This window comes from Oncorhynchus nerka, linkage group LG11 (genome assembly GCF_034236695.1).
Source record: "Oncorhynchus nerka isolate Pitt River linkage group LG11, Oner_Uvic_2.0, whole genome shotgun sequence".
Lineage (NCBI taxonomy): Eukaryota > Metazoa > Chordata > Actinopteri > Salmoniformes > Salmonidae > Oncorhynchus > Oncorhynchus nerka.
Window position 1 is genome coordinate 9442454 of NC_088406.1, and position 14230 is coordinate 9456683.

Consider the following 14230-nt stretch of genomic DNA (forward strand, 5'->3'; position numbering starts at 1 on the left):
GTACTGTACTCACTGATCTCCAGCTGTCTCTGGATACGTGGAGTAGGTAGAGTACTGTACTCACTGATCTCCAGCTGTCTCTGGATACCTGGAGTAGGTAGAGTACTGTACTCACTGATCTCCAGCTGTCTCTGGATACCTGGAGTAGGTAGAGTACTGTACTCACTGATCTCTCTGGATACCTGTAGTAGGTAGAGTACTGTACTCACTGATCTCCAGCTGTCTCTGGATACGTGGAGTAGGTAGAGTACTGTACTCACTGATCTCCAGCTGTCTCTGGATACGTAGAGTAGGTAGAGTACTGTACTCACTGATCTCCAGCTGTCTCTGGATACGTGGAGTAGGTAGAGTACTGTACTCACTGATCTCCAGCTGTCTCTGGATACGGCCCTTGCAGCGCTCCCTGTAGTCTGACTGGGTGGCGTTGTACTCTGACATCACCTCCACAAACTTACGGGACAGAGTGGAGTGCTATGGGAGACAGGGGAGAGACGGGGAGACAGGGGAGAGACGGGGAGAGACAGGGGAGAGATGGGGAGATAGGGGAGAGACAGGGGAGAGATGGGGAGACAGGGGAGAGACAGGGGAGAGATGGGGAGACAGGGGAGAGACAGGGGAGAGACAGGGGAGAGATGGGGAGAGACAGGGGGGGAGAGACAGGGGGACGAGAGAGACCGGGGACGGGAGAGACGGGGGAGAGACAGGGGAGAGATGGGGAGATGGGACAGACGGGCGAGAGACAGGGGGACGAGAGAGACAGGGGAGAGACAGGGAGACGGGACAGACGGGGAGAGACAGGGGGACGGGAGAGACAGGGGAGAGATGGGGAGAGACAGGGGAGAGATGGGGAGAGACAGGGGAGAGACGGGGAGACAGGGGAGAGATGGGGAGACAGGGGAGAGATGGGGAGACAGGGGAGAGACAGGGGAGAGACGGGGAGAGATGGGGAGACGGAGAGACGGGGGAGAGACAGGGGAGAGATGGGGAGACGGGGGAGAGACAGGGGAGAGACAGGGGAGAGATGGGGAGACGGGAGAGACAGGGGAGAGACAGGGGAGAGATGGGGAGAGACAGGGGAGAGACAGGGGAGAGATGGGGAGAGATGGGGAGACGGGAAAGACGGGGAGAGATGGGGAGAGACAGGGGAGAGATGGGGAGAGATGGGGAGAGACAGGGGAGAGATGGGGAGAGATGGGGAGAGACAGGGGAGAGATGGGGAGAGACGGGGAGAGATGGGGAGGCGGGGAGAGACGGGGGAGAGACAGGGAGAGATGGGGAGAGACAGGGGAGAGACAGGGGAGAGATGGGGAGAGACAGGGGAGAGACAGGGGAGAGACAGGGGAGAGACGGGGAGAGATGGGGAGAGACAGGGGAGAGACGGGAGAGAGACGGGGAGAGACGGGAGAGATGGGGAGAGACAGGGGGAGAGACAGGGGAGAGACAGGGAGAGACAGGGGAGAGATGGGGAGAGACAGGGGAGAGATGGGGAGAGACAGGGGAGAGACAGGGGGGAGAGATGGGGAGAGATGGGGAGAGACAGGGGAGAGACAGGGGAGAGACAGGGGAGAGACAGGGGAGAGATGGGGAGAGACAGGGGAGAGACAGGGAGAGATGGGGAGAGACAGGGGAGAGACAGGGGAGAGATGGGGAGAGACAGGGGAGAGACAGGGGAGAGACGGGGGGAGAGACGGGGGAGGGACAGGGGAGGGACAGGGGAGAGACAGGGGAGAGACAGGGAGAGATGGGGAGAGACAGGGGGAGAGACAGGGGAGAGACAGGGGAGAGATGGGGAGAGACAGGGGAGAGACAGGGGAGAGACAGGGGAGAGATGGGGAGAGACAGGGGAGAGATGGGGAGAGACAGAGGAGAGACAGGGGAGAGACAGGGGAGAGACAGGGGAGAGACAGGGGAGAGACAGGGGAGAGATGGGGAGAGACAGGGGAGAGACAGGGGAGAGACAGGGGAGAGACAGGGGAGAGACAGGGGAGAGATGGTGAGAGACAGGGGGAGAGACAGGGGAGAGACAGGGGAGAGATGGGGAGAGACAGGGAGAGACACAGGGAGAGACAGGGGAGAGATGGGGAGAGATGGGGAGAGACAGGGGAGAGATGGGGAGAGACAGGGGAGAGATGGGGAGAGACAGGGGAGAGACAGGGGAGAGACAGGGGAGAGACAGGGGAGAGTCAGAGGAGAGACAGGGGAGAGATGGGGAGAGACAGGGGAGAGACGGGGGAGAGATGGGGAGAGACAGAGGAGAGACAGGGGAGAGACAGGGGAGAGATGGGGAGAGACAGAGGAGAGACAGGGGAGAGATGGGGGGAGACAGAGGAGAGATGGGGAGAGACAGGGGAGAGATGGGGAGAGACAGGGGAGAGATGGGGAGAGATGGGGAGAGACAGAGGAGAGACAGGGGAGAGATGGGGGAGAGACAGAGGAGAGATGGGGAGAGACAGGGGAGAGATGGGGAGAGACAGGGGAGAGATGGGGAGAGATGGGGAGAGACAGGGGAGAGATGGGGAGAGACAGGGAGAGATGGGGAGAGACAGGGGAGATGGGGAGAGACAGAGGAGAGACAGGGGAGAGATGGGGGAGAGACAGAGGAGAGACAGGGGAGAGATGGGGGAGAGACAGAGGAGAGACAGGGAGAGATGGGGAGAGACAGGGGAGAGATGGGGAGAGACAGGGAGAGATTGGGAGAGACAGGGGAGAGATGGGGAGAGACAGGGGGAGAGACAGGGGAGAGATGGGGAGAGACAGGGAGAGATGGGGAGAGACAGGGAGAGATGGGGAGAGACAGGGGAGAGACAGGGGAGAGATGGGGGAGAGACAGGGGAGAGACGGGGAGAGACAGGGGAGAGATGGGGAGAGACAGGGGAGACAGGGGAGAGATGGGGAGAGACAGGGGAGAGATGGGGAGAGACAGGGAGAGATGGGGAGAGACAGAGGAGAGACAGGGGAGAGATGGGGGAGAGACAGAGGAGAGACAGGGGAGAGATGGGGGAGAGACAGAGGAGAGACAGGGGAGAGATGGGGAGAGACAGGGGAGAGATGGGGAGAGACAGGGGAGAGACAGGGGAGAGATGGGGAGAGACAGGGAGAGATGGGGAGAGACAGGGGAGAGATTGGGAGAGACAGGGGAGAGATGGGGAGAGACAGGGGAGAGATGGGGGAGAGACAGGGGGAGAGATGGGGAGAGACAGGGGAGAGATGGGGAGAGACAGGGGAGAGACAGGGGAGAGATGGGGAGAGACAGGGGAGAGACGGGGAGAGACAGGGGAGAGATGGGGAGAGACAGGGGAGAGACAGGGAGAGATGGGGAGAGACATGGGAGAGATGGGGGAGAGACAGGGGGAGAGACAGGGGAGAGACAGGGGAGAGATGGGGAGATACAGGGGAGAGACAGGGGAGAGATGGGGAGAGACAGGGGAGAGACAGGGGAGAGATGGGGAGAGACAGGGGAGAGACAGGGGAGAGACGGGGAGAGATGGGGAGAGACAGGGGAGAGACAGGGGAGAGACAGGGAGAGATGGGAAGAGATGGGGAGAGATGGGGAGAGACAGGGGAGAGACGGGGGAGAGACAGGGGGACGAGAGAGACAGGGGAGAGATGGGGAGAGATGGGGAGACGGGAGAGACAGGGGAGAGACAAGGGGACGAGATAGACGGGGAGAGACAGGGGAGAGACAGGGGAGAGATGGGGAGACGGGAGAGACAGGGGAGACAGGTGGACGGGAGAGATGGGGAGACAGGGAGACAGGAGGACAGGAGAGACAGGGGAGAGATGGGGAGAGATGGGGAGACGGGGGAGAGACAGGGGGACGGGAGAGACAGGGGAGAGACGGGGGAGAGATGGGGAGAGACAGGGGAGAGACAGGGGACGGGAGAGATGGGGGAGAGACAGGGGAGAGACGGGGGAGAGATGGGGAGAGACAGGGGACGGGAGAGATGGGGGAGAGACAGGGGGGACGGGAGAGATGGGGAGAGACAGGGGGACGGGAGAGACGGGAGAGACAGGGGGACGGGAGAGATGGGGAGAGACAGAGGAGAGACAGGGGAGAGATGGGGGAGAGACAGAGGAGAGACGGGGAGAGATGGGGAGAGACAGGGGAGAGATGGGGAGAGATGGGGAGAGATGGGGAGAGACAGGGGAGAGATGGGGAGAGACAGGGGGAGAGATGGGGAGAGACAGGGGAGAGATGGGGAGAGACAGGGAGAGATGGGGAGAGACAGAGGAGAGACAGGGAGAGATGGGGAGAGACAGGGGAGAGACAGGGGGAGAGATGGGGAGAGACAGGGGAGAGACAGGGGGAGAGATGGGGAGAGACAGGGGAGAGATGGGGGAGAGACAGGGAGAGACATGGGAGAGATGGGGAGAGACAGGGGAGAGACAGGGGAGACAGGGGAGAGACGGGGAGAGACAGGGGGACGAGAGAGACAGGGGAGAGATGGGGAGAGATGGGGAGGCGGGAGAGACAGGGAGAGACGGGGGGAGACAAGGGGACGAGATAGACGGGGGAGAGACAGGGGAGAGACAGGGGAGAGATGGGGAGGCGGGAGAGACAGGGGAGACAGGGGGACGGGAGAGATGGGGAGACAGGGAGACAGGAGGACAGGAGAGACAGGGGAGAGATGGGGAGAGATGGGGAGACGGGGGGAGAGACAGGGGGACGGGAGAGATGGGGAGACAGGGAGACAGGAGGACAGGAGAGACAGGGGAGAGATGGGGAGAGATGGGGAGACGGGGGAGAGACAGGGGGACGGGAGAGACAGGGGAGAGATGGGGGAGAGACGGGGAGAGATGGGGGAGAGACAGGGGGACGGGAGAGACAGGGGAGAGACAGGGGGACGGGAGAGGGGGGGAGAGACAGGGAGAGACGGGGGAGAGATGGGGGAGAGACAGGGGGACGGGAGAGATGGGGGAGAGACAGGGGACGGGAGAGACGGGGGGAGAGACAGGGGGACGGGAGAGACGGGGAGAGACAGGGGGACGGGAGAGATGGGGAGAGACAGGGGGACGGGAGAGACGGGGGAGAGACAGGGGGACGGGAGAGACGGGGGAGAGACAGGGGGGCAGGACTTTCACTATATTTGCACTTCATTACAACACTGTATATATACACATAATATGACATTTGAAATGTCTCTATAATTTTGGAACTTCTGTGAGTGTAATGTTTACTGTTGAATTATTATTGTTTATTTCACTTTATCTTATTATCTACTTGCTTGGCAATGTTAACATATGTTTCCCATGGGAGAGAGAGGGGGAGGCAGGGAGACAGGTCCGTTAAGGTCATTGTCTCCTCTCTCCCTGTCTCCTCTCCCCTGTCTCCTCTCTCCTGCCTCCTCTCTCCTATCTCCTCTCTCCTGACTCCTCTCTCCTGCCTCCTCTCTCCTGCCTCCTCTCTCCTGACTCCTCTCCCTGTCTCCTCTCTCCTGTCTCCTCTCACCTGTCTCCTCTCTCCTGACTCCTCTCACCTGACTCCTCTCTCCTGACTCCTCTCACCTGACTCCTCTCACCTGACTCCTCTCACCTGACTCCTCTCTCCTGACTCCTCTCACCTGTCTCCTCTCACCTGTCTCCTCTCACCTGACTCCTCTCTCCTGACTCCTCTCACCTGACTCCCTCTCCTGACTCCTCTCACCTGTCTCTCTCTCTGACTCCTCTCTCCTGTCTCCTCTCACCTGACTCCTCTCACCTGTCTCCTCTCACCTGACTCCTCTCACCTGTCTCCTCTCACCTGACTCCTCTCACCTGTCTCCTCCCACCTGCCTCCTCACTCCTGTCTCCGCTCACCTGTCTCCTCTCACCTGACTCCTCTCACCTGACTCCTCTCACCTGTCTCCTCTCTCCTCTCTCCTCTCACTTGTCTCCTCTCACCTGTCTCCTCTCACCTGTCTCCTCTCACCTGTCTCCTCTCTCCTGACTCCTCTCACCTGTCTCCTCTCACCTGTCTCCTCTCACCTGACTCCTCTCCTGACTCCTCTCACCTGTCTCCTCTCACCTGTCTCCTCTCACCTGTCTCCTCTCTCCTCACCTGTCTCCCTCACTCCTGTCTCCTCTCACCTGTCTCCTCTCACCTGACTCCTCTCACCTGACTCCTCTCACCTGACTCTCTCTCTCTCTCACTTGTCTCCTCTCACCTGTCTCCTCTCACCTGTCTCCTCTCACCTGTCTCCTCTCTCCTGACTCCTCTCACCTGTCTCCTCTCACCTGTCTCCTCTCTCTCCTGCCTCCTCTCTCCTATCTCCTCTCTCCTGCCTCCTCTCTCCTGACTCCTCTCCCTGTCTCCTCTCTCCTGTCTCCTCTCACCTGTCTCCTCTCACCTGACTCCTCTCACCTGACTCCTCTCTCCTGACTCCTCTCACCTGTCTCCTCTCACCTGTCTCCTCTCACCTGACTCCTCTCTCCTGACTCCTCTCACCTGTCTCCTCTCACCTGTCTCTCACCTGACTCCTCTCTCCTGACTCCTCTCACCTGACTCCTCTCTCCTGACTCCTCTCACCTGTCTCCTCTCTCCTGACTCCTCTCTCCTGTCTCCTCTCACCTGACTCCTCTCACCTGTCTCCTCTCACCTGACTCCTCTCACCTGTCTCCTCTCACCTGACTCCTCTCACCTGTCTCCTCCCACCTGCCTCCTCACTCCTGTCTCCGCTCACCTGTCTCCTCTCACCTGACTCCTCTCACCTGACTCCTCTCACCTGTCTCCTCTCTCCTCTCTCCTCTCACTTGTCTCCTCTCACCTGTCTCCTCTCACCTGTCTCCTCTCACCTGTCTCCTCTCTCCTGACTCCTCTCACCTGTCTCCTCTCACCTGTCTCCTCTCACCTGACTCCTCCTGACTCCTCTCACCTGTCTCCTCTCACCTGTCTCCTCTCTCCTGACTCCTCTCACCTGTCTCCTCTCACCTGTCTCCTCCCACCTGCCTCCTCACTCCTGTCTCCGCTCACCTGTCTCCTCTCACCTGACTCCTCTCACCTGACTCCTCTCACCTGACTCCTCTCTCCTCTCTCCTCTCACTTGTCTCCTCTCACCTGTCTCCTCTCACCTGTCTCCTCTCACCTGTCTCCTCTCTCCTGACTCCTCTCACCTGTCTCCTCTCACCTGTCTCCTCTCACCTGACTCCTCCTGACTCCTCTCACCTGTCTCCTCTCTCCTGACTCCTCTCACCTGTCTCCTCTCTCCTGTCTCCTCTCACCTGTCTCCTCTCACCTGTCTCCTCTCACCTGTCTCCTCTCTCCTGACTCCTCTCACCTGTCTCCTCTCACCTGTCTCCTCTCTCCTGACTCCTCTCACCTGTCTCCTCTCACCTGCCTCCCCTCTCCTGTCTCCTCTCACCTGACTCCTCTCTCCTGTCTCCTCTCTCCTGCCTCCTCTCTCCTGTCTCCTCTCACCTGTCTCCTCTCTCCTGTCTCTCTCACCTGTCTCCTCTCACCTGTCTCCTCTCTCCTGTCTCCTCTCACTGTCTCCTCTCACCTGACTCTCTCCTGCCTCCTCTCTCCTGCCTCCTCTCACCTGACTCCTCTCTCCTGACTCCTCTCACCTGACCTCTCTCTGACTCCTCTCACCTGACTCCTCTCTCCTGACTCTCTCTCCTGACTCCCTCTCCTGACTCTCTCTCCTGCCTCCTCTCACCTGTCTGCCTCCTCTCTCCTGTCTCCTCTCACCTGACTCCTCTCTCCTGACTCCTCTCTCCTGACTCCTCTCTCCTGTCTCCTCTCACCTGACTCCTCTCTCCTGACTCCTCTCTCCTGCCTCCTCTAACCTGACTCCTCTCTCCTGTCTCCTCTCACCTGACTCCTCTCACCTGACTCCTCTCTCCTGACTCTCCTGTCTCCTCTCTCCTGACTCCTCTCTCCTGTCTCCTCTCTCCTGACTCCTCTCTCCTGACTCCTCTCACCTGTCTCCTCTCACCTGACTCCTCTCATCTGACTCCTCTCTCCTGACTCCTCTCTCCTGACTCCTCTCTCCTGACTCCTCTCACATGACTCCTCTCTCCTGACTCCTCTCTCCTGACTCCTCTCTCCTGTCTCCTCTCTCCTGCCCCCTCTCACCTGACTCCTCTCTCCTGACTCCTCTCACCTGACTCCTCTCACCTGCCTCCTCTCTCCTGCCTCCTCTCACCTGACTCCTCTCACCTGACTCCTCTCTCCTGCCTCCTCTCTCCTGACTCCTCTCTCCTGACTCCTCTCACCTGACTCCTCTCACCTGACTCCTCTCACCTGACTCCTCTCTTCTGCCTTCTCTCTCCAGACTCTTCTATGCTGCCTCCTCTCTCCTGCCTCCTCTCACCTGACTCCTCTCTACTGCCTCCTCTCTCCTGACTCCTCTCTCCTGACTCCTCTCTCCTGACTCCTCTCACCTGACTCCTCTCTCCTGACTCCTCTCACCTGACTCCTCTCACCTGTCTCCTCTCACCTGTCTCCTCTCACCTGACTCCTCTCACCTGCCTCCTCTCTCCTATCTCCTCTCTCCTGCCTCCTCTCTCCTGACTCCTCTCACCTGCATCGTCTCACCTGTCTCCTCTCCCCTCTCTCCTCTCACCTGTCTCCTCTCACCTGTCTCCCTCTCTCTCCTGACTCCTCTCACCTGACTCCTCTCACCTGACTCCTCTCACCTGACTCCTCTCACCTGTCTCCTCTCACCTGTCTCCTCTCTCCTGACTCCTCTCACCTGTCTCCTCTCACCTGTCTCCTCTCACCTGACTCCTCTCTCCTGACTCCTCTCACCTATCTCCTCTCACCTGTCTCCTCTCTCCTGACTCCTCTCACCTGTCTCCTCTCTCCTGTCTCCTCTCACCTGTCTCCTCTCACCTGTCTCCTCTCTCCTGCCTCCTCTCACCTGTCTCCTCTCACCTGTCTCTCTCTCTCCTCTCCTCTCACCTGTCTCCTCTCACCTGTCTCCCTCTCTCCTGACTCCTCTCACCTGTCTCCTCTCACCTGTCTCTCTCACCTGTCTCCTCTCTCCTGACTCTCTCACCTGTCTCCTCTCACCTGTCTCCTCTCACCTGTCTCCTCTCTCCCTCTCTCCTGACTCCTCTCACCTGTCTCCTCTCACCTGTCTCTCTCTCTCTGACTCCTCTCACCTGTCTCCTCTCACCTGTCTCCTCTCTGTCTCCTCTCTCCTGACTCCTCTCACCTGTCTCCTCTCACCTGTCCTCTCACCTCTCCTCTCTCCTGTCTCACCTGACTCTCACCTGTCTCCTCTCTCCTGTCTCCTCTCACCTGTCTCCTCTCTCCTGTCTCCTCTCACCTGTCTCCTCTCTCCTGACTCCTCTCACCTGTCTCCTCTCACCTGTGTCCTCTCACCTGTCTCCTCTCACCTGACTCCTCTCACCTGTCTCCTCTCACCTGTCTCCTCTCACCTGTCTCCTCTCTCCTGACTCCTCTCACCTGTCTCCTCTCACCTGACTCCTCTCACCTGTCTCCTCTCACCTGTCTCCTCTCACCTGTCTCCTCTCTCCTGACTCCTCTCACCTGTCTCCTCTCACCTGTCTCCTCTCACCTGTCTCCTCTCACCTGTCTCCTCTCTCCTGTCTCCTCTCACCTGTCTCCTCTCACCTGCCTCCTCTCTCCTGCCTCCTCTCTCCTGCCTCCTCTCTCCTGACTCCTCTCACCTGACTTCTCTCACCTGTCTCCTCTCACCTGTCTCCTCTCACCTGACTCTCTCTCCTGACTCTCTCTCACCTGTCTCTCCTCTCCTGACTCCTGTCTCCTGTCTCCTCTCACCTGTCTCCTCTCACCTGTCTCCTCTCTCCTGTCTCCTCTCACCTGTCTCCCTCTCACCTGACTCCTCTCTCCTGTCTCCTCTCTCCTCTCCCTCTCACCTGACTCCTCTCTCCTGACTCCTCTCACCTGACTTCCTCTCTTGACTCCTCTCACCTGACTCCTCTCTCTGACTCTGTCTCCTCTCACCTGACTCCTCTCTCCTGACTCCTCTCTCCTGACTCCTCTCCTGTCTGCCTCCTCTCACCTGTCTCCTCTCTCCTGACTCCTCTCACCTGTCTCCTCTCACCTGTCTCCTCTCACCTGTCTCCTCTCACCTGTCTCCTCTCTCCTGACTCCTCTCACCTGTCTCCTCTCACCTGTGTCCTCTCACCTGACTCCTCTCACCTGTCTCCTCTCTCCTGTCTCCTCTCACCTGTCTCCTCTCACCTGTCTCATCTCTCCTGTCTCCTCTCACCTGTCTCCTCTCACCTGACTCCTCTCTCCTGCCTCCTCTCTCCTGCCTCCTCTCACCTGACTCCTCTCTCCTGACTCCTCTCACCTGACTTCTCTCTCTTGACTCCTCTCACCTGTCTCCTCTCTCCTGACTCCTCTCACCTGACTCCTCTCTCCTGACTCCTCTCTCCTGACTCCTCTCTCCTGACTCCTCTCTCCTCTCACCTGACTCCTCTCTGACTCCTCTCTCCTGCCTCCTCTAACCTGACTCCTCTCTCCTGTCTCCTCTCACCTGACTCCTCTCACCTGACTCTCTCTCTGACCTGTCTCTCTCTCTGACTCCTCTCTCCTGTCCTCCTCTCTCCTGACTCCTCTCACCTGTCTCCTCTCACCTGACTCTCCTGACTCCTCTCTCTGACTCCTCTCACCTGACTCCCTCTCCTGACCCTCTCTCCCTCTCTCCTGACTCCTCTCACCTGACTCCTCTCACCTGACTCCTCTCTCCTCTCCTCTCACCTGACTCCCTCTCTCCTGCCTCCTCTCCTGACTCCTCTCACCTGACTCCTCTCACCTGACTCCTCTCTTCTGCCTATCTCTCCAGACTCTTCTATCCTGCCTCCTCTCACCTGACTCCTCTCTCCTGCCTCCTCTCTCCTGACTCCTCTCTCCTGACTCCTCTCTCCTGACTCCTCTCACCTGACTCCTCTCACCTGTCTCCTCTCTCCAGACTCCTCTATGCTGACTCCTCTCACCTGACTCCTCTCTCCTCTCCTCACCTGTGTCCTCTCACCTGACTCTCACCTGTCTCCTCTCTCCTGTCTCCTCTCACCTGTCTCCTCTCACCTGTCTCCTCTCTCCTGTCTCCTCTCTCCTGTCTCCTCTCACCTGACTCCTCTCCTGCCTCCTCTCTCCTGCCTCCTCTCTCCTGCCTCCTGACTCTCTCACCTGACTCTCTCTTGACTCTCTCACCTGACTCCTCTCTCTGACTCCTCTCACCTGACTCCTCTCTCTGTCTCTCTCTCCTGACTCTCTCTCCTGACTCTCCTGACTCTCTCCTGTCTCCTCTCACCTCTCTGTCTCCTCTCTAACCTGACTGTCTCCTCTCACCTGACTCCTCTCTCCTGACTCCTCTCCTGACTCCTCTCTCCTGACTCCTCTCTCCTGACTCCTCTCTCCTGACTCCTCTCTCCTGACTCTCTCACCTGACTCTCTCTCACCTGACTCCTTCTCCTCTCTCCTGCCTCCTCTCACCTGTCTCCTCTCTCCTGTCTCCTCTCCTGACTCCTCTCACTCCTCTCCTGACTCCTCTCACCTGACTCCTCTCTCCTGTCTGCTCTTATCTCTCACTCCTGACTCTCTCTCTCCTGACTCCTCTCCTGACTCCTCCTGACTCCTCTCACCTCTCCTCACCTGTCTCCTCTCACCTGACTCCTCTCTCCTGACTCCTCTCTCCTGACTCCTCTCACCTGACTCCTCTCTCACCTGTCTCCTCTCCTCCACCTGACTCCTCTCATGTGTCCTCTCACCTGACTCCTCTCTCCTGACTCCCTCTCACCTGACTCCTCTCACCTGTCTCCTCTCACCTGTCTCCTCTCTCCTGACTCCTCTCACCTGTCTCCTCTCACCTGTGTCTCCTCTCTCTCTCCTGACTCCTCTCACCTGACTCTTCTCACCTGTCTCCTCTCTCCTGTCTCCTCTCTCACCTGTCTCTCTCTGTCTCCTCTCACCTGTCTCCTCTCTCCTGACTCCTCTCACCTGTCTCCTCTCACCTGACTCCTCTCTCCTGACTCCTCTCCTGACTCCTCTCTCCGCTGCCTCCTCTCACCTGTCTCTCTCTCTCTCACCTGACTCCTCTCACCCCTGACTCCTCTCTCCTGACTCTCTCTGTCTCCTCACCTGACTCCTCTCTCCTGTCTCCTCTCTCCTGACTCCTCTCACCTGTCTCCTCTCACCTGACTCCTCTCCTGACTCCTCTCTCTGACTCCTCTCACCTGACTCCTCTCACCTGTCTCTCTCCTGTCTCCTCTCTCCTCTCACCTGACTCCTCTCTCCTGACTCCTCTCTCCTGACTCCTCTCTCCTGTCTCCTCTCTCCTGACTCCTCTCTCCTGTCTCCTGTCTCCTGACTCCTCTCACCTGTCTCCTCTCTCCTGACTCCTCTCACCTGTCTCTCTCTCCTGTCTCCCTCTCCTCTCTCACCTGTCTCCCTCCTGCCTCTCTCACCTGTCTCCTCTCACCTGACTCCTCTCTCCTGACTCCTCTCACCTGACTCCTCTCTGCTCTCCTCTCTCCTGACTCTCACCTGTCTCTCTCACCTGTCTCCTCTCACCTGTCTCCTCTCCTGACTCCTCTCACCTGTCTCCTCTCACCTGTGTCCTCTCACCTGTCTCCTCTCTCCTGACTCCTCTCACCTGTCTCCTCTCACCTGTCTCCTCTCACCTGTCTCCTCTCTCCTGACTCCTCTCACCTGTCTCCTCTCACCTGTCTCCTCTCACCTGTCTCCTCTCTCCTGACTCCTCTCACCTGTCTCCTCTCTCCTCTCACCTGTCTCCTCTCTCCTGACTCCTGACTCTCACCTGTCTCCTCTCTCCTGTCTCCTCTCACCTGTCTCCTCTCTCCTGTCTCCTCTCACCTGTCTCCTCTCACCTGACTCCTCTCACCTGTCCTCTCACCTGTGTCCTCTCACCTGTCTCCTCTCACCTGACTCCTCTCACCTGTCTCCTCTCACCTGTCTCCTCTCACCTGTCTCCTCTCTCCTGACTCCTCTCACCTGTCTCCTCTCACCTGACTCCTCTCACCTGTCTCCTCTCACTGTCTCCTCTCCTGTCTCCTGACTCCTCTCTCACCTGTCTCTCTCTCCTGTCTCCTCTCACCTGTCTCCTCTCACCTGTCTCCTCTCTCCTGTCTCCTCTCACCTGTCTCCTCTCACCTGCCTCCTCTCTCCTGCCTCCTCTCTCCTGCCTCCTCTCTCCTGCCTCCTCTCTCCTGCCTCCTCTCTCCTGACTCCTCTCTCCTGACTCCTCTCACCTGTCTCTCTCTCCTCTCACCTGTCTCCTCTCTCCTGTCTCCTCTCACCTCCTCTCACCCTCTCACCTGACTCCTCTCACCTGTCTCTCTCACCTGTCTCCTCTCTCTGACTCCTCTCACCTGTCTCCTCTCACCTGTCTCCTCTCCGTGTCTCCTCTCACCTGTCTCTCTCTCTGACCTCTCTCCTCTCCTCTCACCTGTCTCCTCTCACCTGTCTCCTCTCTCCTGTCTCCTCTCACCTGTCTCCTCTCACCTGACTCCTCTCTCTCTGCCTCCTCTCCTGCCTCCTCTCACCTGACTCCTCTCTCCTGACTCCTCTCACCTGACTTCTCTCTCTTGACTCCTCTCACCTGACTCCTCTCTCCTGACTCCTCTCTCCTGACTCCTCTCACCTGACTCCTCTCTCCTGACTCCTCTCTCCTGACTCCTCTCTCCTGCCTCCTCTCACCTGTCTCCTCTCTCCTGACTCCTCTCACCTGTCTCCTCTCACCTGTCTCCTCTCACCTGTCTCCTCTCACCTGTCTCCTCTCACCTGTGTCTCTCACCTGACTCCTCTCACCTGTCTCCTCTCTCCTGTCTCCTCTCACCTGTCTCCTCTCACCTGTCTCATCTCTCCTGTCTCCTCTCACCTGTCTCCTCTCACCTGACTCCTCTCTCCTGCCTCCTCTCCTGCCTCCTCTCACCTGACTCCTCTCTCCTGACTCCTCTCACCTGACTTCTCTCTCTGTCTCCTCTCACCTGTCTCTCTCTCCTGTCTCCTCTCCTGACTCCTCTCTCCTGACTCCTCTCTCCTGACTCCTCTCTCCTGACTCCTCTCTCCTGTCTCCTCTCCTCTCTCCTGACTCCTCTCTCCTGCCTCCTCTAACCTGACTCCTCTCTCCTGTCTCCTCTCTCCTGACTCCTCTCTCCTGACTCCTCTCTCCTGTCTCCTCTCTCCTGACTCCTCTCCTCTCTCTCCTGACTCCTCTCTGTCTCCTCTCACCTGACTCCTCTCTCCTGACTCCTCTCTCCTGACTCCTCTCACCTGACTCCTCTCTCCTGACTC

The 14230-nt window shown here is 58.7% G+C and overlaps 1 protein-coding gene across 1 annotated transcript in view; it reads right to left on the reverse strand.

Moving 5' to 3' along the window:
* The window catches only part of stx1a (syntaxin 1A (brain)), a 236651-nt gene that overhangs the window by 48531 nt on the left and 173890 nt on the right, over positions 1-14230 (reverse strand). Inside the window, exon 6 of the mRNA XM_065024200.1 lies at positions 363-471. Coding sequence (XP_064880272.1) covers positions 363-471 — 109 coding nt within the window. The remainder of the gene's footprint in view (positions 1-362; positions 472-14230) is intronic.